Source organism: Penicillium antarcticum, assembly GCF_028974205.1.
Source record: "Penicillium antarcticum strain IBT 31339 chromosome Unknown utg000003l_segment0_segment0, whole genome shotgun sequence".
In the NCBI taxonomy this organism is placed as follows: domain Eukaryota; kingdom Fungi; phylum Ascomycota; class Eurotiomycetes; order Eurotiales; family Aspergillaceae; genus Penicillium; species Penicillium antarcticum.
In genome coordinates, this window is record NW_026695301.1 from 951,129 (window position 1) to 978,104 (window position 26,976).

Consider the following 26,976-nt stretch of genomic DNA (forward strand, 5'->3'; position numbering starts at 1 on the left):
GCATTTTTGGAGCTGGGTTTTTTGGTTGTTTGATATGCATAGCGTGGGAGGGGGGTTGGATCTGCATGCGATGGATTGATATAGAAGCGCATGGCCAAGCATGATATGAGCAACGGATAGTTTGAGAGTGAAATTTGAGAGTGAGTTTTGAGAAACTGTTGATCAAAGCAAGTATGAAGGTGAAGTTTCGATTACTATATCACTCGATATACGTACTCTAACTGTGTCTGAGCTATCAGTGCCGTATTCGAAGAATGATCAGCGCCTCCAAGCACCATGTTAACTATTTGTCTCGATACCTTTGCGAACTACACATTCTCACCTCCTCCATACCAAAGACGACCTCTCCGAATAACCAGGCCCTTGTCCTGACCAACAACCCATTCACCTTTTGCAGGTTGATTCCCATCAGTCTGGGGCCAGTATATGGTTTCCAACTTCTTATTGACTTCGCCAATTTTATCAACTAGCATTTTCACACGTAAATGATCAACATGTCCAGAGACTTGGAATCCATCCTGAGTAATAAAGCGCGCGATTGTAACATGCGCCGAAGGAACAATATAGCGCGAAGCAACCGGGATACCAGCTTTCCGGACCATGTCAAAGATATCCCGACGAAGATGATGATAAGTATATTGATCATCATGACCACTGGATTGGTCTGTCGAGGATTCTCCTGCGGCAGGAGCAAAGCTCAGTGCCATTGCTGAAGAGTCGAAGCTCACCATAGGCTTCAAAAGACGTGATTGGTGAGAAATCGGGTGGTCCGAAAGCTGTGACAGGGTGATTGCAGTGGAAGTCTTGAGAGTTTGAGCGAGATCTTCAATTTGAGTTTCCGTCAAAGAATGAGCCACTTCCAAAATTGTTGTGTGCAGGTTTTCAGCGGGCATAAGCCAAAGGGCTATTGAATCGCGTGAGTGAAGTGATTAGCAACCTATAAGGCTTGGGTGAACTTACAGGGGGCAACGTCCTTCAATTCACTTTGGACAAAGGAGATGATATCACAGATATGAGGAGGAGGCCTGGCCCAGATGACAAGGCAATTGCGAGGATCGAGGAATTCTTCCTCTTTCGCAGGGCCATCGAGTCTCATGAGAATCTCGTCCAAAGACCAGCCCGGGAAGTCTTCCGCTATGATTTTGGTCCTTTGCTGCTCGTTTCGATTCATTCGGTGCGTCTCATAGCGTAATTGCAATTGAGCCTTTGAAGGAAGGAATTAGATCAAAGTATCTCTTCAACCCCTGAGATCGGTTCACTCACCGGGTCATCATTTGACTCCGCAATCAGAACCTGGAAAGGGTTGTCTTCCGAAATAGGTAGAGACATGGCCACTGACTATCGGCTTTGAGTATACCCTGGATCAAAAGGGTCCAATATGTTACTGATATACTTCCTTCGCCAAGACTAATTTCCCGGTGCCGAGTGAATAACGTGACTCATGTTTCAGAACTTCCCCCTTTCCCCAGATAGGATCGTTTCAGCATCTTTCACCCCCGGGGATACTATAAATGTCCCTTTTGGCCCCACTTTACCGACCCTGAAGGGCGCAGTCGCCGCGTCACCTCGAATGATTTATAAGCCGAAAGACGGCAGCAATGACAAGACGGTGGTGATGAGTGAGAATAATGAGAAAGTACAAGCGAGATTTGGATAGAGCAAGCTTCTGTGATTATTAACAACGACAGCATCATACTTGCCCTGGCCGAGGAATGACCGTGGCGCTTACAATTCGCTTTTGTGTACATTAATGCATCACCCAAGTAAAGAGATAGGAGACCTAGTGACAATTTGCATAAAACACCCAGTCCGGTGAAACCCTAGCCTTCTGTTTTGTTATAAGAGAAAAAAGATCGGTCAGCAAGAAGGATTTGAAGCAGCTCGAAAGGCCGCCATGCCTAGCCCATCTTATCAACAATTCATCCTTACAAGAAGTTTCTGCCAATGACTTTGATGCTTGGTGAGTTGTAACCTGGCAGCTATAACTTATCTAAAGACAAGCCCTGAGAAATGTCTCGAATTCATCACACATCCCCTTGGGACACTCTCGTTCAAAACAAATCGCTTGGCAATCAAAGGCCACTATCTGTGACGCAGAGCAATATAAAAATCTCAAACTTGAACCGTGGGGCAAAACCCCGATCAAAGGGTGAATCTGAACGATTAACTTTGGGTCTGGACCGCATGGAGGAATAGCTGCGACAAAGCTGCAGCATCCCTGCAACTGAAATTCGAGAACCAATAACATGCCACGATCAATCCCATGTCTATCTCTGCAGATGTTAGCTTGCAGCCTCTTGCAGCCCCGGAGATCTGCAAGCCATAGATCGTTATAGACTATCACCCGTGTTTATTTAGTGGGCTCTGATTTGACCATGCTCTGTCATATTCGCGACACCTCCACGGTTCGTGGATATATCTATATTTTTGCCTTCAGCCCTAGATCCAGTTTTCACCCGAATCCACTTTCTCGTGGCAGAATCCAGTTCCAATATTCAAAATGAACACGTTTGGACCATACCCTCAACCGAAACAATTTGTGCTATGTTTTGATGGCACAGGAAACAAGTTTGCTGGTGATGCATCCGACACAAATCTCGTCAAGATCTATCGCGTGAGTTATCCATAGCACAATTTCCTCAACCATCCTCCCCAAACCCTAACCCTTCGCAAATATAGATGCTAGATCGGAGCCAAAGCCACCAATACCACTACTACCAACCCGGGATTGGAACATACGTAACAAGCAACCACTTCGGCGGAAAAGGCAGACTCGAACGCATCAAGTCCTCCTACAAGAAAGCAAAAGATGCAGCCTTGGGCTCCTCCTTTGACGAACACGTGCTGGGCGGATACAAGTTCCTAATGCGGTACTATGCCCCAGGCGACAAAATCTATTTCTTCGGCTTCAGCCGCGGCTCCTACACTGCACGCTTCCTAGCAGAGATGTTAGATTTCATCGGCCTCCTGCAACCGGGCAATGAAGAGATGATTCGGTTTGCGTGGAAGACTTTTGCGAAGTGGCAGCAGCGACGAGATAGCACGGCGCAGGACCATGAAGAGCGACATCGGCTTTTCATGTTTATGAAGGCTTTTCGGGAGACGTTCAGTCGGCCTGTTGGACGGATTCGATTTTTGGGGTTGTTTGATACGGTTAACAGTGTGCCTATCTTTGAAAATGCTTGGATGGAGAGGAGTAAGTTTCCTTATACGGCGCAGAGCTCAGCGAGGGTTATTCGGCATGCTGTTTCTATTGATGAACGGCGGGCGAAGTTTCGGCAGGATTTGCTTTATGAGATTCGACCGAAGGTGCGAAAGGAGAAACATTCGCATTCGCTTGGGTTGAGACATCTCTTGTCCCGTGAGGATGACCAGGGGAGTGAGAAGGTTGATGTTCCTGAGAATGAGAGGGAGTTGGCACAGATTCCAAGATGCGGGTCTACGAGGGTTCTTAATGAGGGACAGAGATATCGTGGACATACGCCTTCGTCTAATAGGCATGTCAGTGTCGAAGCGCCGAGAATGGGAAACTTGCTCGGTGACGGTGTTTCAATGAGAAGTGGTGTCTCCGGTGCCTCTCTTCAGCTTTCCCATCTTCATGTACCAAGCGAGACTGGGGACGATGATAACGAGCAGGATGTGGCAGAGGTATGGTTCCCAGGACAACATGGTGACGTTGGAGGTGGTTGGGTCCTCAATCCAAAAGATCCCTGGCCGCTCAGTCATATTCCACTTGTGTGGATGGTCAAGGAGGCTCAACTGGCAGGACTCGAGTTTGATCCAGAGAAGCTCGAACGATTCAATTGCCGCGATGAGACTTTCGAGCCACTCCGAGCTTCAGAAGAAACCAAGCCGGATATATATCGTGATGTACTTCAACAAACAATGGACCGGGGCATCGTGCATGACACTCTCACCTATGGCGGTGGTGTTTCAGTATTGTCAACTCTGTCATGGCGGTTGATGGAATACCTCCCTTTCCGAAGAATGGACCTGCAGCCGGACGGATCCTGGAAGCCAATTCGTTGGCCTCTTCCCTGTGGAGAGGTGCGTGATATTCCGGAAGATGCTCAAATTCACATCTCTGCTATATATCGTATGGAGATTGATCCTACGTATCGACCTGGGAATCTGATCATAGGTGGAGGTGGAAGGAGTCTCAAACGAGCTCCTTCGAGATATGGAACCGGGAATTGGCAAGTCTGTAAGCATGAGGGTGATTTGGTTAGCCAGACTTATGTGCGAAAAATCGGTGATCTTTGTCAAGATGGTCATTCATAACTTTTTTGGGCGTGCGTGGGTGGAAATATATTGTTCATGTCATTTGTGATTTTTTTTTAGATTTCTAACCTGGACACAAGATTTCAAGGCTTCACGTTCAACGGACTGACAAAGGAAATACGCTTGACAACGGAAATCCGTAATCAAAAGACGCTAATAATGAGATAGAAATACCGACTCCGCAGATGCAAACTCCAAAAATGTAGAAATGATGATAAAAATGCTAGCGAAGACTCCAAAGATGCGGTACTGGGTAATAAGAAATGAAACGTGCTCGCTGGAAAAAGGCAGGAATAATCAGATTCCCTCGCCACGAAGAAGACGCCGAAGAATTCCCTCGCCAGGTCCGACAATCTGACTCTCAATTTCCTTCTGGGAGACGAAGCAAACAAGACCTTGTTCGTCTAGCGCCTTGTGTGGTGTTGAAGGAGCATGGCCAGACTTGGAAGGTGTACGACGAATATCTGTGCCGCCAGCCACAGTTCCACCGCGGCCACGGCCCTGGTACTCACCAACCAAGCCCATGGTTTCCAAATTGCTGAGAACATCCTTGAACTCGGTGGCAGTCAGAGGGTGGAGGATGTTGTCATTGCGGCACAACGTACAGTACGTGTCGAAAGCTTGTTTCACAGTGGGTGCTGAAGACCGCGACTTTGACGGTGTGCTTGGGACCTCAAACTGGCGACGTTTCCGTTCAAGTGCGATCAAGGAACAGACTGCAGCTTTTTGCTGCAGGTTCAAACTTTGAAGTCTTTGGACAGTGCCCTGACCGAAGGCCGCGGAAGTAATGCGGGCAATATGCGCGATGCTGGCTCTGGGCGCCGTGATGACTGTGTAGCTTGATATTGACGTTGGCTTCGGGGCAGCACCTCCTTTGACGGGCGATGAAAGATTGGTGTTTTCCGCCAGGATCGATACATTATCAGACTCCTTGGCTTGCTTCTCCAGCTTTTGCAAAGTCTCCTGTTCAATGACATCGATTGCCCGCTTGATGAGCTCGAAAGCCTTTCGCAAGTCACCTGTCTGAGAAGCTACCTTCTTCGAGCAAAGCTGGATGGCAGCCGGCTGAACGAATGGAACAAGCTTTGGGTCGGACTCTGTCCCCGGAGGGAGCAATGATCGAAGACGATTGGTCATAACATTCGCGATAGATGTTGCGCTGTACGGCAAGAATGGTAGCAAGCGAGGCTTCAGATTCTTGGCCTTGAGTTGTGGGAGGGAACGGTCGGTCAAATCCAGGGCATTAGCGATACCGATGAGCATCAGTTTAGAGTTATTAAGCAAGGACCACTCAAACAGAGACTGCAACACTCCAGAATCTCCATTAAGTAAGTGGTCAATCTCATCCAGGGTGACCAAGAACATATCCTTTGCTTTCTTGGACGGAATGAACATGGACTTCAAACGATCCGCCTCGCTCTTCTTGAACACATCCGTGTCCTCGCAGAAATCTTGGACGAGCTTGCTGTAGACGTCTCTCGACATTCGCATGCTTGCGCAGTTGACATGCGACACTCGTACTTCCGAAAGGTCGAGGTCCGCGCATACTTCCTGGACCATGGCACTCTTTCCGGTGCCAGGAGGACCACTGACGTAAAGACAGCCTCCATTGCGCGTTTCCACACCCTCTTTGATGAAAGAGACCAACTTCTCTCTCTCTGCGTCTCGTCCCACTAAGCGACCGGAGGTAGCACCCCGAGCGAACAGTTGTCTTGCTTGAGAGTACACGGTTTGCTGCGTGATCGTCGGAGTGGCACTCTGTCGAGGGGTCGGCGGAAGATCTGCATGGCGGGGAGTCCGCGGCGTTAAAGCCTTTGCGCCCACTTGAACCCGATGTCTGGGTGTGACCGGAGAGTGTGGTAAGGCATCTCGGAATCGTGATTTCGAAGGTGTCTTGAATTCGGCGGGCTTTGTAGGTTCTTCTGCGCATATTAATAAGTCACTGTTCGATAATTTCCACTCCTCAAAGACTTCGACTCACCGTCCACTGATTCTGGGACTTGCAGATGTGTCTTACGTTTGACTGGAGACCGCGGCTCGTCATCTGGGAGGGTGTGCTTGGAAACATCTGAGACAGTGTTCTCTTTGCTGTTCTCTTGATCGGATTGTTCAACAGCCTTTTTTACAGTCGACCTCGTCCGTCGTAGTGGCTGAGCGGGAGGAGATTCTTTGCGGGATCGGGGGGCAATTGTTCGGCGCTTGCTTGCGGTGCGCACCGGCAATCCTGAAAAGTTTAGAGTGAGAAAGAAAAACGGAAGGTAGAATGGTCTTACCTTCTTCAGCGCGAGAGCGCTTTCCCAAGACAGTCCCAGCCATATCAAATGAAGGAGCGATGAGTGAAGAATGGCAGGAACCGAGATAGGAAGTGTAATTAATGTCTCGCGTCACGCGTCGCGCGTACTACGGCGGGGATTTCCAGCCACACGTGCACCTTAGTCAGCCGCGTCACTGATTTCCCCGGTTGTTCAGGTCAGCCTTACAATTTTCTTGAACTTGACTCGATCTTTTCAATTTTGCTTTGTCTACTCAGTATTAGCCTGCAGGTTTTGCAAGTGGCGAATATAGAGTTTGCATCATTTGCACTGCATCCACGCTCCCCTCACACAATCTCCCGGAGTCTCCACACATACCCGTTAAGCTCTCTGATATCAGAGCGGCCTCATTTGACTTCTCACTCTATCACCAACCCTCTCTTAAGCAAAGTTTCCTACGTCGCCCACAATGGATAACGACGTAGTAGCTCAGTTCACTGAGATCACCAGCTCCACGCCGGAGCTGGCCATCCAGTATCTGCAGATCACTGAATTTCAAATCGAACAAGCGATGCAGCTCTATTTCGAGAACGGAGGTGCTCCCCTGACCGCTGAACCCCCTCAAACTACCGCACCAGCCGGCTTCTCGGGCTCAGGCCAGGAGGTGGTGAACATCGACTCCGACTCCGATGACGAAACCACATCCGCAAACCGAGTCCACCACCCCACCATGGCAGCTGGTGGAGGGACATTTGACGACGACGAAGCGATGGCTCGACGACTCCAACAAGAGATGTACGGGGGTGGCCAAGATAATGAAGACGAAGTGAGGGCGCCCATGGCACGGACGACAGAGACTTTGGTGGGGCCCGGTGCGGACGACTTTGGCAGTGGTGAAGACATGCACACGGATATACTAAGCCAACTCCGAGCTCGTCAACGTGGCGGTGGGTATTTCAGAAGCAAATGAACTGCTGAGCTTCAACTGACAACTTTGTAGGTCGCGCCGGTATCTTCAACCAGAGAGAATCCTCCTCAATATGGACCGGCGGGGAAGACAGTCGTCGCGAAGAACTTTCTGCCGCCACCGGAGGCGCTTCGGAAGCCTCATCCAAGTCCAATATGCTCGCTGAAATGTACCGTCCTCCCTTCGAGATCATGTCCCGCCTTTCTTGGGACGTGGCGCGAGACGAAGGAAAGGAAAGTCAGAAATGGTTGATCGTCAATGTTCAAGATGCCTCAGTCTTTGACTGCCAGGTCCTGAACCGTGATTTGTGGAAAGACAAAGGCGTTCAAGAGACTATTAAAGAGCATTTCATTTTCCTTCAGTACTCGAAGGATGACCCTCGAGCATCTTCTTACCTCCAGTACTACTTCCAAGGAAGCGATGTCTCCGACAACTACCCCCACATTGCCATCGTCGACCCGCGAACTGGTGAACAGATGAAGGTTTGGTCCGGGCCACCTTTGGTGAAGCCCGCTGATTTCCTAATGCAACTTCACGAGTTCCTCGATCGGTACAGTCTGAACCACAATGTACGCAACCCTGTGGCGAAGCGGAAGTCCGACAAGAAGGATAAGAATGTGGATGCAATGACCGAGGAGGAGATGATGGAGATGGCCATGAGAAACAGTCTTGGAGCAGCTGCCTCTGGTCAAACGGTTGAAGACCCTGACGACCTCACCCGCAGCACAGAAGATGTCAAGGGCAAGGCTCGGGCAACTGAAGATATGAATATGGATGAACCGGAGGAAGCTGGTGAAGTCTCTGCATTCACAACAATCCCTAGTGACCAACCGCATGTTGAACCAGCCAATGACCCAGCCACTACTACACGCATTCAGTTCCGTCACCCATCTGGCAGAGTCATCCGCCGCTTCGCAGTTTCAGACCCCGTTCAGCGTATTTATGAGTGGCTCAAGGCGGAACCTCCTTTGGAGGATAAGGCTGGCGTGGAGTTTGAGCTGAACAACATGGGTCGCAACATGATCGACCAACTCAGTACAAGCATTGCAGATGCAGGACTGAAGAACGGTACTGTCAACATCGGATATCTGGAAGAATAAATATGATCTCTTCGTCTTTCAGTCCCATCGCGCGTTGCAGCCTTTTCTTTGTTTCGGCAAGGCGTTGATGGAAGTGATTTGGATCCTATGGGGTCTCAGCTTCGTTTCCAAGGATTTTTTTCCCCATCGCAATGAACCAGCAATCTGTATCTCCTGCTATTCTCAGCATGGGGATACCTTCTGAGAATATAGAGCTGCGAAGCTTAATTGCAATCAATGCCATGAATCATGATACTGAATGTCTACACTCGTAAGCCTTGCATACTTTCAACGAATGGCACAGACTGGGAATCGATAAAAATGACATTTCCTATTAATATTTCCCTATGGCGCGTGCCGCTGTCCAAGACATACATTCAAGGTGATTGCGTCAGCTAGAATACTTGTTTGAGACGACATATGCTCGTTTGAGGCCCCTACCCGGGGAATACTCTAACTTAATACATGCGAGCCTATGTCAACCGCATCACGACAGATATTCTTCTTCAAATCCAGTCCAGTCCTGCAGTAAATTAGACAGGCGTAGGAAGTTATATGTCAACTTTGCTTGCGTAACAATTTACATGGCTGTCTTGCCATTAGGATGTTTGATTGAGGGAGACAAATATACCGACAGGCTTCGCCGCCTCAATGTAATATGTGCACACCAAATAGACACAAGCTCAAGTTTGAGGCCTCGTTTGGAAAAGAGACAACGAAACATCAACAAACACGAGTGGAGACAATAGTTCTCACCGCCTCGATAAGCGGCGGCAAAATGAACCCCCGCGTCGATAAACAAGGGCATCTTCAACGTCTGAGAAGGGTTGGGCAATCTCGCTTGGCCTGTATAGTTCGATTATCCTCTAATAAGCGATATACCCCACAATTGGCTAAAGTGCACGTATCCCAGGCACTTTCCCGTCTCGTATCTGCCGCCGTCAGCCTTATCAACGTTCTTGCGCTACTCTACGTCCGCAAACCGCCATACTTCAGTTCCTAACCCTGTTCTCGAACGCCGTGAAGCTCTCTGCTTTTTGACCTTGTATTCTCGCATCTGTAACGGTATGTCACTGAGAAATCAACGCTCGTCGCAGATTGTTCTTGATCAGTCAATCAACCGCCTTGCTCCCTCGCATGATCGCCCGGCGCCTGCTAACGAGCTTGTCAGTGAACAGACTACTCCCCGGAGCCTATTTCCGCATCTCGGTGCTAGCCGGTGACTCGGGTAACCGTCAAAATGCCGGGTCCCATCGATCCTGAGACGATCTACACCAAACAAACATGCATTGGTACGCATCAAGCTGTCGCCGTTTCATATCCAAGAAAGGGCACGTTTTCTAACACCAGCCGGTCTTAACAGGTGGGGGCAGTTTTGGAAAAGTCTTCAAAGGGTAATTCAAACTCAAGTATCCATGTCAGGATCTTGTTCATAACTGACTCGGGGTTGCCCTCTTCTAGTGTCGACCGACGAACCGGAGAATCAGTTGCTATCAAAATCATCGATGTCGAAAATGCGGAGGATGAAGTCGACGATATCATCAAAGAAATTGCTATCCTATCTGAATTGAAATCGCCTTATGTCACCAAGTACCACGGTTCATACTTGAAGGGGTCCAACCTGTGGATCATCATGGAGTTTTGCTCTGGTGGAAGTTGTCATGGTCTTCTGCGCCCTGGAGTTATCCATGAGGAGTATATCGCTATTATTCTGCGGGAACTTCTCCGTGGACTGGACTATCTCCACGCCGATCAAAAACTGCACCGAGATATCAAAGGTATGAACACTCAATTGGGCATGATCACGATGTACACTGGCTAACAGCCCTCATTGCAGCTGCGAACGTCCTTCTGAGTGCGAGTGGACAAGTCAAGCTGGCAGACTTCGGAGTTTCTGGCCAGCTCTCAGCCACCATGACCAAGAAGAACACCTTTGTAGGTACTCCTTTCTGGATGGCCCCCGAAGTCATCAAACAGTCAGGGTATGACTACAAAGCGGATATCTGGTCATTGGGAATTACCGCAATTGAACTTGCTTGTGGCGACCCTCCATATGCCGATATTCACCCTATGAAAGTACTGTTCTTGATTCCCAAGAACCCACCTCCCACTTTGAACGGTAACTTCAGCAAGCCGTTCAAGCAATTTGTCGAGCTGTGCCTGCGTCGAGACCCCAAGGAGAGACCCTCGGCAAAGGAACTCCTCGAGCATCCATTCGTGAAGCGTGCCAAGAGAACTACATACTTGACAGAGTTGATTGAGCGTGCTGAGCGTTGGCAAGTCACCCACCGTGGCCAGGGAGATGACGATGATGAAGACGATTATGACGAAAGAGAGCCGGACCACACGATGCAGGCTAGATCCCAAGATGATGAAGATCTTTGGGACTTTGGTACTGTTCGTCCAGTAGGAAAGGCTCACGCCGTTCCTCTGCGCCCAATGAAGGACTCAGATACGAACTCCCGAACTAAAGAGACAGAGGACTGGGACCTGTGCGATGAGTCGCCCGGTCATACGCCAGCACCTCTCCAATCACGTCAACAAAGCTCACTTAACCCTCTTCACGTCTCCCCCACGAAAACTCCACTTCCTCCCTCTGCCCCATCTTCTCCTCTTAAGCAATCTCCCACGCAATCTTCATTCTCTCCTCTCAAGTCCAAGTCTCCGTTGCCTCCAAAGCACAAAGACAACTCGCCATTGAATGAGCAATATGCTCAGGCAGTGTTGAACTACGCAGGCGGTCGTAACACACCTCCCTCTTCCATGTCCACAACCCAAAACCAAAGCACCCCCACAAAACAACCCTCAAAAGTCTCTCTTCAAGAATCTCGCACTCCATCCAACCAACTCTCGCGCAAGCCAGCGCCTCTTGCCCGTCCTTCCAACGATTCTTTCGCTCCTCAACCTCAATCTCCACGTACTCATCAGTCTTCCGGTCTCCCAGGACAAACGGAGCAACTACAAAACGTGAAGCAACCAGCCCTCAAATCCAAACGGGCACAAGCCAACACGGACGAACGGACCATCACCACTACTCCTCCCACCCCAAATGACAGACAATGGACTCGCCCTCTTCCTGAGGCCGAGCGCGTAACCGCCTGTGGAGCAGTCGTCCTCCCAGCCCTCCGCGCCGCCATGGACCGTCGTCGCCGCCACCTCGTCAACCTCGAACCAGGTCGCGACGCGCCCGCCACCCCAGAAGAAGAGAAGCAATTTGACCGCAGCGTCCGTATCCACCGTGGCATGGAGCAAGTCGCCGAAGACATCGCGCGCTCTTTCAGCAACCTCCACCGCTGGGATATGGAAGGTCCCGTTGATATGGGTGGCGGTGTTGATGCCGTTCTTGATGCGTTCCTTGAAGAGGTCCTGGTTCGCTTGCAGCCTGCCCCATCCCCTTCCCCACCACCGTCGTCTTAGTCCTGTTCAGCTTGATTTGTTTATGGAGAGGGTGGAGTTCCTGGTTCTGTTTCTGATTCTGATCATGAATGGAGCATCGACGATTGACACTTGACCATTCGCCTTCCATCATACTCTGTGTATCCTCTCTTGTCTTGATTTTCTTGCATGTCTTGATTACTTTTATGCTTTCTCCTCTCATATGTTGTTCACTTGAGGTACTTTCTTCAATGTCGTAAGTTAACTACATCTTCATGTTATTCTTATTTCCTTCTTCATTTGCATCATTCGTAAGGTAACAATAAGCCTAGATTGAGGTTTTCTGCAAGGCTTATATTTGAGCATATGTAAGTTGAAGCGACGCATCTTAACGTCTAGTGTGGTGGGCATACTGCATCTTAAAGATCTGCTTCCTGACCAGTGACAAGTACCCATAAGCTGACAAGTGGGTATCCTTCACTTCTTCAGGTATACTATCCCGGATGCCATCTCGTTGGCAAATAGGGCTTTCAGAGCGGAGGCGAATGCACCTATTTGGGATTGAAGACACCCAGTTCCTGGCCTCTGGGTCTTTCGCAGTTGTAACTAGTATACTGAAGATCAGTTGCTTCATTGGTCGGAAAGAACCTGTTTTGTGGCTTTGGGTGGTGAGGAGGTTGCATGCTCACATGCTCTCAAATTCTTGATTGTGCATGCATTCGGTACCGCTTTGGATACCTTGCTTTGGTTGATAGAACAAAGCCAGCGAGATGATAGAGGTCACTCATAGGTAAGGCTACAATGATTTGCTTTTCATTGATGAACATTGCGGAGACTTGGAAGCCAGGATGCTGGATGGATGGTCCATAGATCAATTGTCACTGAAGATGGAATGACAAAGATTGATATCCAAGAGACGAATTGGAAGTCTTTTCACATTGTTGTAGAACGCTGATTGCAACGTAGATCGAGATCAACACATATTCTCAAGAAGGACGGAACAACCAATCCGTCTCGGGTGTCGGAATAAGATAATTGGTAATATTAAACTCGTTCGCATTCGAATGCCCATCAACGACAGACCCAGACGGCTGCGCGGAGCCAATATCAGTCAATCCATGAATCGACATCGGATTCGAAACATGATCCGACATTCCCAAGCCAGAAGGTTGGGCCCCAGAATCAGGTGCACGAGCAGGCGGAACACGAGGCACGTTGAAGAAGCCAAAGACATCAAGGTATTCGAGCTCATTAGGTGCCAGATTGCGCGGCTGCATAGCGGGTTGATGTGACCGAGGCGGGCTTCCACTTTCAGCAGGTGATTCACGTGGTTGGCGTGAAATCAGGAAATCCAGATCGAAGGCACAGCGACGCATGTCCGCTAGGATTTTGACAGTTGATGGGGTGGAGCGTTCGCCGTCTAGGGCGATTGATTGTTGATATTCGTTGTATTCGTCCAGGACTCTTTGGAGGATGTTGCTGTAGCGTTCTGCCACTTTCCAGTATTTTCCCAGCTGGAAGAGGGTGTCGACGAAGAAGAGAATGTCTGCGCTGACGGTGTGAGCGATTGTTGAGCCGTGCACTAGGAGCAGACGGGCTGAGACCCAGAGGGTGAAGGCGAAGGGCGGGCCCATCTTGTCAAGCATGTTGTGCTCTACAACGAAGCGGGTTACTGAGAGGATGTTCTCGACCGCTAGGAGACAGCGCTGGCTGGCACTATAGGAGGGCATGAAAATTGGGGACCGGGTTGTGGGGTAGGCTGCTGATGAGTGCAGACGGATTACGGCTCTATGATCCTGTTAGCGGCTTGGTATTGACATCATGTGGTGATTTTGGCTTACGTTTGATAGGTGGCGTGTAGTTGTACCCAGTCACTGTGTGGGGAACGCCCATTCTTAGGTCCGCTGAAAAGTCGAGATGAATTCTCGTAGGCATATTCTGCTGGAAGATTGAATTCCCATGAAGTGAGCTCACTGTCAAGCTTGCGATAGGTAGCCTGCCATTCCTCAACGTCGGACAGAGCTCCAATATCCACGGGCCTTTTCAAAAACAGATGAATTCGCGAGAGAATCCCCAGGACCTCCATATAGAGACCGAAAGAACCAACATTCTCTGCATGGCTGAGATAATCTGTGCGGTCACTGTTATAATGGAACCAACGTGTCTCGACAGGTTGGTTCTTCATAAAATAATCATCTTTGCAAGGGAGCTTTCGGTCAATGTCTTTGTCATCGAGAGCAAAGTTGAATGCTGTTGCTAGAGTTGAGTATCGGTCCAGCAGATAGACCATCCAGAACAATCGACGTCTGCTTTCGTCTTCAATCCACGAATCTGGCTCTGACAAAGTGACAGCTCTGAGGGTGTATATGGAGGGGTAGACTGGGTTGATAAGGGAAGATTTGGATTCCACTGCCAGTCCCAACTGGACTACTGACCGGGTGATCAAGGCGAGCAGCTTCCAACCAGGTGGACCATTGGAAGATCCAACCAAATCGAGGGCCAGAATAACAAGAGCTTGGAGGGCCTTGACAGATGAATTCTCCAGACCATACAGAAGCACCTTTTGTTTAGATGAGTCATGATAGCGTTTGCGGTTTTGATCATTCAGTCTGGCATCGGAAGAGAACCGCAATGTCGTGGCTACTATGGCATAAAGAACCATCCGGTCTGCTTCATCCAGTGGTGATGGCCCAAAGAAGGTATCCAGGGTCGTTCGTCGGTGAAGAATGGGACACCAGGAATTAATATGCTCAAAATAAAGATCCACCAAAGCATACAGCAGGTCATACGGTGGCAAATCAAGATCTGGATCAGCAAAAGACTGTTCCTGATTTGAGAATATGTTGACCGGGACCTTCAGGGACGATTCATTCCCTGTGTAATCTTGCTGTGGATTGGAACCTTGTAACAGTGTGCCTACCGGTGCCGCTTGCATGCCATTTTGCATGTGGTTCTGCGCTGTATTCCTGACTGATGAATCAGATGGACTGGTGATAGACACATCTGCGCGTCGGGAAGGTAGTGTTACTGCAGATGGAGGATCATTGAAGTAGAGAGCAGTACGCGGACTGGGGCCATGGGCTGCTGATGGCTCTGATGGAGAGCTATATGAAAGTGGGCCTGTGTGGGGTAACTCATGACCCATTGGGTTCTGTTTCTGCAGGATATGCATCTCAATGAGGCGGGCTTGCGATTGGATGATATCTTCCAACCGATCTGATGCACGAATGAGACATGATTTTGGCGTTATTTCAAGTAGACTTACCGAGCCGTTGCTCTAACTCTTTTCCATACCCAGCGCGCAGGCCGGGCTTCTTTCGTTCTCTATACTCGCATACCTGACCGTTGCGGGTGCACCAGCCACAGCTTGGCTGTACTCGATCTGCTCATTCTATGTTAGAAACTTGTCTGTCTAACAAGGATAATGACATGCATACCGCATTTGACCTTTCGCTGCTTGCAAAGCTCACATCTTCATCGGGTTAGTCATATTACACTGGCAACACAGAGAGCCGTTCGGCCGAGGGGTTTCAGGTACGCACGAGACAGTTAGAGGACGTTTTCGTTTCAGAGCTCTAGCGCCCGATCCATTTCCGAGATGGTCATTATCGGAATCGGCAGCAGATGAATATTCAGCGCTATCTCTGTCGGGATCACCGAAGTGCTGATTGGAGGACGGGGTCTCCTGGGCGGGAAGCGCAGGGTTCGGCATTTTGATTCAGCGAGAAGCGCCCTATCATGGACCGCGCATGATGCAACTGAGCGGTGGAATGTCCGAACTGGCCTATATGGACAAAGGAGAAGAATTGATACACGCGGCGATCGTCCGACAGAATCGAAGCCGAGGGAAAAGTGGGAGTTGGGCCTGAGGCAGAAACCGGGGCACCCCGCGTTTCTCCACTTTGGAATTGTCTCGTGATTCAGGCATTTTGTGCACATTTATGTCTCTGGTAGACGAATATTTAGAAGGATATAGTAGATAGTAAGGTATGGTATTGAGAGCTATTGTCTAGGGATTGCCAATAAAATGACATGCAGAAGTATATATAACGTCTAGGTAGGTCTACACTGCATGCGGAGACCATAAGTATATCGACAAGAACCTCAGAATAAGAACAAGATCTAAAATATAGAAAACTAGTCATTCACAATACCTACAGACTAGAAGCCTGTCAACATATGCAAGCCCTCGGATGTCCACACAAAAATTCTCCGTGTCGCCGCTCGGTACATTACTCCCCGAAGTCTCGGGTTCCCCTCGGCGCGAGTTCGTTGAAATAGTCTGAGCTCCCCGCACATTATTTCTTCTTTTCTTTTATCTTCAAGTTAATCTCTTTTCTCGAGACTTGCTTGTTCACACATTGCATCATGGCTTCAACAACGGAATTCCCTCGCATTAAGGAGGTTCGCACCTTCATCATCGACGGTGTTGGCTCCGGTGGCGACTACCACAATGTATGAGTTTGCTTTATTCCTCAATTTGATGAAGCGTCAAGGTGCTAACTACCTCTATAGGTCAAGGGAGGTCACTGGCTGGTCGACAGCAACATCTCCACCCCCATGACCAAGTGGGCACAGTTCCGCGGCTCGCGTACCTCATGGGGTATCAACGTGCTGGGTTCATTTTGCGTGGAGATTGAGGCCACTGATGGCACTAAGGGATTTGCAACTGGTTTCGGTGGCCCTCCTGCCTGTTGGCTGACCCAGCAGCACTTCAACCGTTTCTTGATTGGCGCCGGTGCGTATCATACGACCAATTTATAGCTCGCAAACCCTAATGTATTGAATTCAACAGACCCCCGTGACACCAACGATCTCTTTGAGAAGATGTACCGTGCCTCCATGTTTTACGGCCGCAAGGGTCTGCCCGTTGCCGTGATCTCAGTCATCGACTTGGCCTTATGGGATCTTCAGGGTAAGATCCGCAAGGAGCCTGTTTACAAGATGATCGGTGGTGCCACTCGCTCAAGACTGGACTTCTACTGCACCGGACCCCAGCCGGGCTCAGCCAAGGCTGCCGGCTTTATCGGCGCAAAAGTTGCTCTCCCTCACGGCCCTGACGAAGGCACTGCTGGTCTGCTCAAAAACGTCGAATACCTGAAGAAGCAGCGCGAAGCTGTCGGCCCTGACTTCCCTCTGCGCGTCGATTGCTATATGTCTCTGAATGTCCCCTACACAATTCAATTGGTCAAGCGCTGTGAGGCTATTGGCCTTGACATCGACTGGTGGGAAGAGTGCCTTTCCCCCGATGACTTCGACGGCCACGCTCTTCTCAAGCAGGCTCACCCCACTGTCAAGTTCACCACCGGTGAGCACGAGTACTCCCGTTACGGCTTCCGCAAGCTGGTTGAAGGTCGCAACCTCGACATCCTCCAGCCCGATGTCATGTGGGTTGGTGGTATGACCGAGCTGCTCAAGGTCTCCGCCATGGCTGCCGCTTACGACCTTCCCGTTGTGCCTCACGCCTCCGGTCCTTACTCTTACCATTTCGTTGTCTCTCAATCCAACAGTCCTTTCCAGGAGTACCTCGCCAACTCTGCCGATGGCCACACCGTCGAGCCTGTCTTCGGTAACCTCTTCTTGAACGAGCCCATTCCCACCAAGGGTTATCTCGATGTCTCCATTCTGAACAAGCCTGGCTTCGGTCTGGAGCTTAACCCTGCTGCTCCCTTGATTCCTGCGGCTGCTATCCTTACTCCTGCTCCTCAGCATTCCTTACGCGCTCCTGACAACGAGCAGGCCGCCAACGGCTCTGTTTAAATGTTTGTGGTCGAATTTTGAACGAATCTTTTTTCTGTCCCTGTTTGCTTCATGTTTAAAGGCTATTTACCCGCTACACGAAATCCATGTAGATAAGAACAATTTATCCAATAGATTGAGATTTAAGAATGCACCTTGTCCGTATGCAAGTCTGTAGACTGGTAATTAACCGGCATCGCGATTCAAGGCAATGAGCAAATGTGTTTCCGTGTCTGGACTTTTAGCCTGGTATGCTCCACATGGCACTTTCGCTCTGCTAAATTTGCCTAACAAGGGTTTGCCACATATAGGAGTTGATCCCGAGAGACCACAGAATTGTATTTTTGTGGTAAAAGTGTTTTATGCCGGCAATACAGTCCAATAAATACCATATCTATAGCACAAGCTGCCATATCGGGCTTAGCTCGTTATTTTGGTATCTAACATATTGCCTCCAGTTACCTCCAGGGCTGACATCGCAGAATAAGCGTCAGGTCCAGCATCTTGAAATCCCACCAAAGAAGACGAGACGATTGACAAAGTACAGGAATATGGGTTTCTCGCTTCCATTGAAGTTCATAGACGGCATTATAACATCCACCAGTGTGGTCCACGGGAGCAAAATCGTGGATCTAGATTCATACGATGTTGAGTCGTGATTCTAGTTTGAGACGGATGAAGACCAGAGACGCAACAATATGAGTTTCACGAAAACCATGCAGCGTTTGTTCAAAGCTCTCTCTTCGCGGCCAACCCACGAGGTATCCAATGACAGATCAGGCTTCTTTCTCTCTATTGAGGTGCATTCTCACAGTGGCCTCCAGCGTATTAGCCCAGACAATACTGAAAGAGTATCAGCAGCAGGTCATAGAAGGCGACCAGGCCTTCTATGCCGCAAGTTCCAGAGATCATATTTGAAGCTCGACAAGATAAGCCCAACCGTTCCCATCGTAACTAGACTTGCTTTATACGGTCACTGCACTCCTATACCATCATACCACCTAATAGATCCTGTTTCAACCGCTTTGATCGCGTGAATGATGCCACAGTTACAAGATGTGGTTCTAATATTGAATAACAATGACGCACAAGATCACGTTCTCAGGGAGTGCAGTTGACTCAGTATGCCCCAGTACAGATTTTCACCAAAGTACGAACTTGCTTACGTACTAATAGCAATTCAATTTCTCAGACTTCGCTCACGGCTTGCACCACCGCCACGAGAATATAATTTGAAATTCGACTACGGTATGCCCAATAGTCACGATATCGGTCTCCCAGAAGGAGGCTTAGAAACAAATGAGGGTTCCCTTGCAGTTCATCTACGACATTTCTCTCGGCAGCTCACGAAGATACCCCATGACAGAGTTACCATAGGAAGAGAACTGTTCTAGCTTCTCTATGTAAATGTCAAAACAAACTCGTTGGACTTGAGATCTCTTGAACTAAGCTATGCAATTGCCCTGTCATCTGGCGAATAGTAATTTAAACATCATCATGCAGATAAAAGATTCCTTGCTGGTGACGATGAAGGTAATGATGATGACGAGGATGATAACGATGACGATGAAGATGAAGACAAAGCAAGAAGCCCGATCAATTTGGTGATTATCGAAGCTTGCGACTATGACACTCGGTTCCAATACAAGCCAATCCCGGCATTGTTCAATGAATCCTATGTTGCTGCTGCTCGGGCAACGATGCAAATGCCGAAATTGGAGTAGATGCATCTGGAAGCTAGGGAGTGGCCTGGTAGGCATTACTTTATATACGAAGCTCGGGAAGGTAAGGTAACCAAGGCCACTTTGGCTTATGTTTCTCTCTTTCAACCGGATGACCATGGAAACGAGTTGCTTTGGTGCATACGGGTATGGCTTCTAAGGTTGAATTAAGGCAGTGTTTACTTGAGTAGTACTTTGGCTTGACCACGGAGATGCGCATGTTCCTAAACGCTTCGAATGAAATTCATAATTTGCACTGCATTCATACTCGCTCGTGTCTCGGGAATTGACATTTCTAGGACCTATGCACGAGATGAACCAGGCGGACCAGCAAATCCAGGAAGAACGAATCCATCAAACTCTGCACATGGCGCCTTGACAGAGCCAGCAACCAAGTCAGAAGGCTTATAGCAGGCTTCAGGTGGGGCAGTCTTGCTCTCGATACCAACAGCACTAACGCCCATGGTGAAGTAGTCGGCAAATTGAGCCCCATACTTGATATGCAAGCCTTTGTTGGTGTCATAGATGTTACTGACAAGAAGCTGTTTCTTGTTATTGTCTAGCAGTCCCTCCGGCACCTCAATTTTAATCCTCAGGCCAGCTTTGTTTTTAATGTCACCACGCTGCCACTGGAAGACCTTCTCCGGGTTTTCGATATCCCTGAGATCGGTTGCAGCGCCGTCAGTTGTGCCATTCATGTCAAATTTGAAGCTTCCTATCTCGAAGGCTCGGATGTATAGTGCAACTGGCTCGGCTACACTCAGGCTTGCACCGCCTCGAGCGAGGAAATTGATACTCGCTCCAATCTGATGATTTCAGCATACAAGGACTATAAGGGAGATGAAGATCTCTTACCGAGGGATCGGAGTTTCTACCAGGGTTACCATACTTGGAGCATTTGATCAACTCATCTGCATCGGTGATTATCTTGCCATTGTCATTCTTGCGAATGACGGTAGCTTGTGCAGCAATGTCCACCTCGGCAGAAAGCGTGTTGTTCGGCTGGATCAGATGAGTGATTGCGCCTGTGGTACTGAGTAAGTTCCAGTAATTAGCTGGATTGTATACTTCGTTTCCTGTGACGTAATCTCTCAGGAAGAATTCGCTATCCGACATTTCACTGGCGAAACCAGAGTTGAGCTCTTTCACTAATTTGAGAAAGTCGTCTTTCTGGCAACTTGCCAGGAATTGCCAATACTACTGAAAGTCAATTGGTTTGCCACTATAATCGACAAGTAATTTGTCACGCACCTCAGGTCCCTCGGCAGTAAAAGTGACGCTGTAGATATCGCCCGTGTACTTTCTTGGACCACGACTGACAGACCACTCCAAGTACTCATCCTGGACTACACGAGAGGAGTCTGCAATAGCCCAACGCACAGCATCACTCTGATACGAATTCCTGATCTTCAGCTAGTTAGCATGCAAGTCTTTAAAGATCGGGGACTCGAACTGACCACTTTGGGAAATGCATTCCACTCAACGGCCTTTGGTGTGTCACCTTGGTTGAAAGGTGTCTTGACGCCGTCGAAGAACTGTTTCAATGGAGTACGACCTCGGCCGACCACGTTGGGATCAGCATCAATCTCGCCCTGCATCCAAGTCGAGATGAAATCCTTAGACCATTTCTCCTTATTGGCCTCGGTGAGGTCGGAAAGGTTGCCGGGAGGGGCGTGTCTTTTGAGCACCGAGTTTGTCGTTGAGGCCATGATATTTTTCTGCTGAGGCGTCGAATATTGAGGAGATAATGAGGGTGTCCGACTTTATATATACTCCAGTAATTTTGCCACTAAACCAGTTATCATCTTCATACAGGCAGTACGGAGCTCTCCTGTTCAAGATGCGCCATTTTTCCGTTCGCTCTGCACGCCTGGTTTCACCCGATTGCTCAATTTCTAGAGGACATTTGTCAATTAGGAGGGGAGGTTTTGCTTGTCGTTACATTGCAGCTGCGATTTTGTCCAGGCCTCTCATATGCAGCTAGCATTCTACTCATCACATTTGGCGCTGGTCAGAAAGTAGGCAACGCTTTGTTGCCTGACTGATGATCGTAGTTCGCATCACATCCCCAAATGGGGGCGCAGCTGAATGTCAACTTCTGCCTTGGTGACTGACCACAACGCATGCGTGCATAATTTCAAACGCGGGAGGCCTGAAGATCATGCGTAGACAATTTGCAGGAAACGTGCATGATGAGGATTTCTTGGTCACCTCCGCGTTCCTATCTTGGCGCCCTGCAGGATTGATTTGAAGAAAGTAGTAAAAATGTCCTGAATAGCCTCGGCTAACAACTCCATACTATTTGTGGTTCGTCTTGCAGCTGTGATTCAGGAAATATCATCACAAATATACGCCAATCATCTTATTGACGAACGTCAGCTCGCTGTCACATATCACAGCTGAGATATATAAATATACTCCATCACCATTACGTTAGATTTTGCCGAGCATATTTCAGTTTGTTCCCTCAGCATTAAGTCTCACAATGACCAAACCGGAAATTTGGAATCGCGTGTTCACTAGAGACTCTAATGCAGATACGGACACTTTGGTGGGGGTTGAGCAGCAGCAGAAATTCCAAGACAGATTTGGCCAGTTTCTCCAGCATGATTCGCACTGGACCCTCAACACGCTGGATGGAGTACTTTCGTACTATTATAGTGAGTGTGGTTTCCCATAACAAAGATGAAGTATACCATACTAAAGGTTATAGACCTGTCCATCGCGACCCCCAAATTATGCAATTTGAGGATGTTTATGATTGCAGACGGCGCCCATGTTAACCGCTCCACATTGCCTGATAATGGAGGCAAGTGGTTTAATCCTCACTGTCGTGTGCTTGGAGTTGTTGACTTCAAGCCCCAGGGTGACATTATCTTCATCGTTGGGTCCGATGATGTGCACAATTCAGAGCGTTTCATGCAGGTGGCCAGTTGGGATCAGAAGACGTTCCACTATTATGCAGTATGCAGCCTTTGTCTCCATTCAAGTCCTGAACTTACCAAGCCTAGATTGAAGATATCAATGGGGACAAAAACATCAGAAGATGGACATATCAGGGCAACGCGTTGAACGCGTTCACGGATGGGTCATCTTACGACATGTCGTATCTTGGCCCCTTTAATGGTCATGTCAATGGAGCGTGTATCATGAAAGAGATTCATGAGTTTGTCTTCCAATCATTCCCGGGTTTCCTCTCGTAACTAATGATGCCGCAGTCCTTGGTACCACTGGAAGACCGACACGACCGATTTGAAGCAATGCCTTAGCGAAGAGCAGATCAACCGTCTCAAGAGCATACCATATATCTCGCCCGCCTCCTGGAACTTGCTTGGTAACGTAAGCAGCGCCGAAGGGCTGGAGGGTGACATCATCAAGGTTCTGGTCCCTAAATGGTTCCAGTTGCACCGAGACGAAGACTTCAAAGAGAATGGCCAGTATAAGTCCGAGCCAGCCAATCTCCACCGCTGGATGGCTCATTTGCTTCTCACCACGACCATCAACATTGCAACTGGTGCGAAAGTACTTACATTCTGGGAGCAGAACCCATCAGGAATGGCTCTGCCTTTCAGAGCTCCGACAAATTTATTCATGAATTTTGAGCTTTTGCTGCAAAGCAAATTCAATGACATCAATGTACGTCCTTTTACACCCTCACGGTTACCTATTAGACTGCTGACGCAGGACGTTAGGGACCCCTAGCAAGTTTCTCTGGTGAATTTAGCTATGAAGACTACCAAAAGGCCGTGGAAGATCTGCAACTCGGTCTTTTACAGGAATGGGATAAAGATCCAGATGAAAAGCACCCAAAACGCCCAAAAGCACCCCCGAAAGGTGTAAGAATGGCGCAAATTACCAAGGGCACTCTTGGTGGTGGTAAACAGACAGACATGTATGATTACACCTATTTCTTGGTCGTCCAGGAAAAATCAGAAGGCGAGGAAATGTACTTCATCACCCTGCAGACCTCACTGGAGGATTCAATGGGTGTGCTGAACCTGCCCGACAATCTCGTTAGTCAAAAGCTGCTCCACTCTATCCTCCTTGTCGACTTCTGCAACCCAGTCTACAGCTGGCGTCGTGGTGTTCTAATGCAATACCTCCCCAAGACGACAAAACTTGTCGATGGAAATTACGACATGGAGGCTGCATTTGTTGCTACAATTCGTGCTTCTTCACACGCCTCTGAGGCTGATTCCCCTGAGTTGCAATTCCTCAAGCTCTATGACAACCCTCCTTCGAATGATGAGATTAGATTCACCTTTCAATCCTACCTGGACACAGTGACGCACAGAATCAAAACTTCCCAGGGTCTAACCGATTACATGAAACTCGCCGAGGCTCGCCGTCGCATATATCGCCCTCTGCCTCTCGATGAGTTTGGTCTCACGCTTCCGTATGCGCTTGCGCTTCCGACTGATTGGAAGCTTATTGAGATGACACAAGAAGCGACTGTGACTGAGATCCCAGAGCGTGGGCTGAAATTCTTGAAGTGTTGGACGGGCACTCTGCATGGATTCGATCCGAAATTGTTGCCCACGGATGGTTGTTATGCCCAGGCGAGAGGGGGCAAGTGTCCTAGACGCTAGTGCAGAGCAGGTGATCTTAGGGCTGATAATATGTTTTTATACTGTCGCACCTGCTAAATGCGCAAATTGATACCGCAAAAAATACATGGAAATACAAGAGTACAGTAGTGACATACGTAGACCGCCCCAAGGCGGTGGCAGCTCGGGGTAAGAAGCCCCTGGAAGCCGTTGGCACTTGCCCCTCGTGGGGTTCCCCACACTCGGGGCAACATCACCACGAATCCCCGAGATCTTATCGGAGAAATTCACATGGACGCATCCCACTTTGGCTTTTGGAATTGAAGTTCCTCATTCTCACAATACCAATACCCAATACCCTCTTCAAAATGCCTATTGCACAGTTACTAGTTGGCAAGGTTGCTGCGATCACCGGTGGACTTACAGGAATCGGACGAGTAAGTCTTCCCCGCATATTCAAACTTCCAAGGAACACTTCTGTTCAGCGCAAAGAGGTCACATCTAACAAAAGAATCACCCAGGCAATTGCCTTAGATTATCTTCGCCACGGAGCCAATGTTGCAATCAGTCATCTCGGTGGTGCAAAGGAAGACGCACTCCTGGAAGCCCTCCGCAAAGATGTAAACGAGATCGAAGCCGGAGCCGCCGACAGCCGCTTCCTCACAATATCAGGCGACATCTCCCAGCCCGAAACTGGTCAGAACTTTGTCGCAAAGACAGTCGAGAAATTCGGTCGTCTAGATGTCTTCGTAAGCAACGCTGGCGTGTGCCAATTTGCGGAATTCCTAGAGTGAGATTTACCCCATTTGCCAGAAACCCGTTCCAATTCCCATTCATACCATCTTGTTATACTTAAGATCCCCTGAATAACATAAACCCAGACTTGAACCCTCTCTCCTAAATCAAACAATCTCAACAAACCTCTCAGGCGCCTTCTACGCCACCCAAGCCGCAGCCCGCCAAATGGCACAAGTGCAATCCCCTTCTGGCGGGTCAATCATCGGTGTAAGCTCCATTTCCGCGCTTGTTGGCGGTGGCCAGCAGACTCATTACACGCCTACCAAAGCTGGTGTTCTGAGTCTGATGCAGTCATGCGCGGTGGCGCTGGGTAAATATGGCATTCGCTGTAATGCATTGTTGCCTGGTACTATTCGTACACAGCTTAATGAAGAGGATATGAAAGATCCTGTTAAGCGAGCTTATATGGAGGGTCGAATTCCTCTTGGGCGTCTTGGACAGCCGCCTGATTTGGCTGGACCGGCTGTTTTCTTGGCTTGTGAGGAATTGAGCAGCTATGTGGTAAGTTCTTCTTTCTCGGCTTTATTGATATGGTGAGTGCTGACTCTGCTTAATAGACTGGTGCGCAGTTATTAGTTGATGGAGGATTGTTCGTCAATTTGCAGTAAGACGTATGAAAGTTAGGATTATAGTGGCAGCGTTGAGAATCATATATTCATATCAGCTCTAAATACATCTTGCCTTAAATTGAAACACGTGGGAATCCTCCAACCCCATAGGCATTGATAGCAACTGCAGCCCAAAAGCCTCCCTTCTGATTCGGAGACAAACCCCTTCGCTCTATAATCTCCTCAACAACCCGCTTCCATCGGCCCCACGAAACATCATTTCCGCCACCACCAACATTGCAAACCGGCCAATCCGATCCAAACATAACACGCTCCGTACCAAAAGCATCAAAAACAGCATCTGACCAGGGCTGGACACGCTCAACAATAGCCTCGAGATCGGGTTCAGACTCCCTATCTAGTGGTTCAATCTCAGAAAAAGCCCCAGAAAGCTTCATATAAGTCTTTTCATGAGTCCGAGCCATGGTAGTAATAAGCTCTTTCCACTCCAAAAACTCAGGATGAGAGAGAACCTCCGCAGGCGGTAGACGGAGATTCGGCTTGCACATATGATCTGAACAACAGTTAGCAAAAACCACCAAAGATCAAAAAAACAAGGCATAAAACATACTGATGATGATAGTAACTGCCTCATCACTTTCAGCACCTCCATAAACTCTTCCCATCATCTTGACTGCCTCCCTCAACTGCCCGAGTCCGCCAGATCTAGCATCAACCCCAAGATCAAACGTAAGCCCAACCCTACCTAGCCACCTCAAACTCGAGACAAACCCATCCTGAAGCATCGTACCCGCAGCCTTATCCTGCACCAGATACCTAACACCCCTTAGCTTTGCCCAAACCTCATCCATTCTCGTCCGTTCCCTCACTTGACACATATATTTCCACAAAACATCTTCCCCAGCAGGAATCGGTGCCCACGGAATAATTCCAAGAACGAGATCTTTATCAGCTGGAATATGACCCTCTCCGGCAATTGGCTCGCCAAGCGCCATACGCGTGAGGAGGGAGACTTCGTCTAGGGCGTGTTTCCAGCCGTGCGTTGGGGCGGAAGGTAGGGATGAGGCCGGGGTTTCTGTGACAGAGGAGAGGCGGTCTGTTTCTAGGAAGATGAAACCGCGGACGACAGATTCGTTGCTCTTAATGGCGGCTTTGTATTCATCCATGCTGTGTTGCGCGCCGAGGGGGTTGTTGTCGCTGTACCAGGATAGAGTTTCTAGGTGTGTTGCTGGGAAGAGGTGGATGTGGGAGTCCACGATTGGGAATTGGCCTGCTGAGCTCATTTTGAGCTCCTGTTATCTCGTTCCTGGTGTGTTATGTGCTGTTGGTTCTTTCTCTAGGGTGGGATATTAGTTCATCGCTGGGGTTGGAGTGCGGGGTTCCGTGTTCAGGCTTACCTCGCGCTTCAGATTTCATGGATGTTGGATAGTAGCAAATTCAGAGTTAGCAGGAATTGTTGAAAGTTGAAAGGATTAAGTGAGAGAGAGTGGATGTTTGACATAATTGTTCGGTAGTTGTTGTCCCGAGTCCGGGGAAATGATAAACCCGTCCATTCGCCTACGATGTTCCTGTCCAGCTCTAACTTATATCGTAAAGTAGTATCATTTTCACCTAAGACTACTCTTTCAGTTGAGGAACCCTTGTTACA

At 48.9% G+C, this 26,976-nt stretch overlaps 12 protein-coding genes across 12 annotated transcripts; 7 read left to right on the forward strand and 5 right to left on the reverse strand.

Moving 5' to 3' along the window:
- Positions 1 to 308: 308 nt before the first annotated feature.
- On the reverse strand, positions 309 to 1,329 carry N7508_003060 (uncharacterized protein; the record flags this gene model as incomplete). The annotated part of the gene is made up of 3 exons (XM_058461126.1): positions 309 to 904; positions 961 to 1,204; positions 1,264 to 1,329. 3 exons carry the CDS (start codon positions 1,327 to 1,329, stop codon positions 309 to 311), a joined length of 906 nt encoding a protein of 301 aa, XP_058321703.1.
- A 1,171-nt stretch (positions 1,330 to 2,500) lies between these two features.
- N7508_003061 (T6SS phospholipase effector Tle1-like catalytic domain-containing protein) lies at positions 2,501 to 4,281 on the forward strand (the record flags this gene model as incomplete). Its single annotated transcript, XM_058461127.1, has 2 exons — positions 2,501 to 2,614; positions 2,680 to 4,281. 2 exons carry the CDS (start codon positions 2,501 to 2,503, stop codon positions 4,279 to 4,281), a joined length of 1,716 nt encoding a protein of 571 aa, XP_058321704.1.
- A 297-nt stretch (positions 4,282 to 4,578) lies between these two features.
- N7508_003062 (AAA family ATPase CDC6) lies at positions 4,579 to 6,597 on the reverse strand (the record flags this gene model as incomplete). Its single annotated transcript, XM_058461128.1, has 3 exons — positions 4,579 to 6,203; positions 6,263 to 6,505; positions 6,555 to 6,597. 3 exons carry the CDS (start codon positions 6,595 to 6,597, stop codon positions 4,579 to 4,581), a joined length of 1,911 nt encoding a protein of 636 aa, XP_058321705.1.
- Positions 6,598 to 7,002: 405 nt separating this feature from the next.
- N7508_003063 (DNA-protein crosslink repair co-factor UBX5) lies at positions 7,003 to 8,600 on the forward strand (the record flags this gene model as incomplete). The annotated part of the gene is made up of 2 exons (XM_058461129.1): positions 7,003 to 7,480; positions 7,534 to 8,600. The coding sequence occupies 2 exons, from the start codon at positions 7,003 to 7,005 to the stop codon at positions 8,598 to 8,600; spliced, it is 1,545 nt and encodes a 514-aa protein (XP_058321706.1).
- A 1,219-nt stretch (positions 8,601 to 9,819) lies between these two features.
- On the forward strand, positions 9,820 to 11,996 carry N7508_003064 (putative Ste20-like serine/threonine protein kinase; the record flags this gene model as incomplete). Its single annotated transcript, XM_058461130.1, has 4 exons — positions 9,820 to 9,871; positions 9,943 to 9,973; positions 10,041 to 10,357; positions 10,417 to 11,996. 4 exons carry the CDS (start codon positions 9,820 to 9,822, stop codon positions 11,994 to 11,996), a joined length of 1,980 nt encoding a protein of 659 aa, XP_058321707.1.
- A 944-nt stretch (positions 11,997 to 12,940) lies between these two features.
- On the reverse strand, positions 12,941 to 15,666 carry N7508_003065 (putative C6 transcription factor; the record flags this gene model as incomplete). Its single annotated transcript, XM_058461131.1, has 5 exons — positions 12,941 to 13,742; positions 13,796 to 15,170; positions 15,220 to 15,336; positions 15,392 to 15,426; positions 15,497 to 15,666. The coding sequence occupies 5 exons, from the start codon at positions 15,664 to 15,666 to the stop codon at positions 12,941 to 12,943; spliced, it is 2,499 nt and encodes an 832-aa protein (XP_058321708.1).
- Positions 15,667 to 16,322: 656 nt separating this feature from the next.
- On the forward strand, positions 16,323 to 17,714 carry N7508_003066 (L-rhamnonate dehydratase; the record flags this gene model as incomplete). The annotated part of the gene is made up of 3 exons (XM_058461132.1): positions 16,323 to 16,409; positions 16,470 to 16,692; positions 16,750 to 17,714. 3 exons carry the CDS (start codon positions 16,323 to 16,325, stop codon positions 17,712 to 17,714), a joined length of 1,275 nt encoding a protein of 424 aa, XP_058321709.1.
- A 1,431-nt stretch (positions 17,715 to 19,145) lies between these two features.
- On the forward strand, positions 19,146 to 19,417 carry N7508_003067 (uncharacterized protein; the record flags this gene model as incomplete). Its single annotated transcript, XM_058461133.1, has 2 exons — positions 19,146 to 19,173; positions 19,197 to 19,417. The coding sequence occupies 2 exons, from the start codon at positions 19,146 to 19,148 to the stop codon at positions 19,415 to 19,417; spliced, it is 249 nt and encodes an 82-aa protein (XP_058321710.1).
- A 299-nt stretch (positions 19,418 to 19,716) lies between these two features.
- On the reverse strand, positions 19,717 to 21,123 carry N7508_003068 (uncharacterized protein; the record flags this gene model as incomplete). Its single annotated transcript, XM_058461134.1, has 4 exons — positions 19,717 to 20,220; positions 20,270 to 20,611; positions 20,666 to 20,821; positions 20,872 to 21,123. 4 exons carry the CDS (start codon positions 21,121 to 21,123, stop codon positions 19,717 to 19,719), a joined length of 1,254 nt encoding a protein of 417 aa, XP_058321711.1.
- A 776-nt stretch (positions 21,124 to 21,899) lies between these two features.
- Positions 21,900 to 24,003, forward strand: N7508_003069 (uncharacterized protein; the record flags this gene model as incomplete). The annotated part of the gene is made up of 5 exons (XM_058461135.1): positions 21,900 to 22,074; positions 22,128 to 22,378; positions 22,474 to 22,580; positions 22,633 to 23,050; positions 23,107 to 24,003. The coding sequence occupies 5 exons, from the start codon at positions 21,900 to 21,902 to the stop codon at positions 24,001 to 24,003; spliced, it is 1,848 nt and encodes a 615-aa protein (XP_058321712.1).
- A 326-nt stretch (positions 24,004 to 24,329) lies between these two features.
- On the forward strand, positions 24,330 to 25,367 carry N7508_003070 (SDR family NAD(P)-dependent oxidoreductase; the record flags this gene model as incomplete). Its single annotated transcript, XM_058461136.1, has 4 exons — positions 24,330 to 24,398; positions 24,483 to 24,751; positions 24,843 to 25,260; positions 25,317 to 25,367. The coding sequence occupies 4 exons, from the start codon at positions 24,330 to 24,332 to the stop codon at positions 25,365 to 25,367; spliced, it is 807 nt and encodes a 268-aa protein (XP_058321713.1).
- A 74-nt stretch (positions 25,368 to 25,441) lies between these two features.
- N7508_003071 (uncharacterized protein) lies at positions 25,442 to 26,611 on the reverse strand (the record flags this gene model as incomplete). The annotated part of the gene is made up of 2 exons (XM_058461137.1): positions 25,442 to 25,881; positions 25,939 to 26,611. 2 exons carry the CDS (start codon positions 26,609 to 26,611, stop codon positions 25,442 to 25,444), a joined length of 1,113 nt encoding a protein of 370 aa, XP_058321714.1.
- Between the last annotated feature and the right edge of the window lie 365 nt (positions 26,612 to 26,976).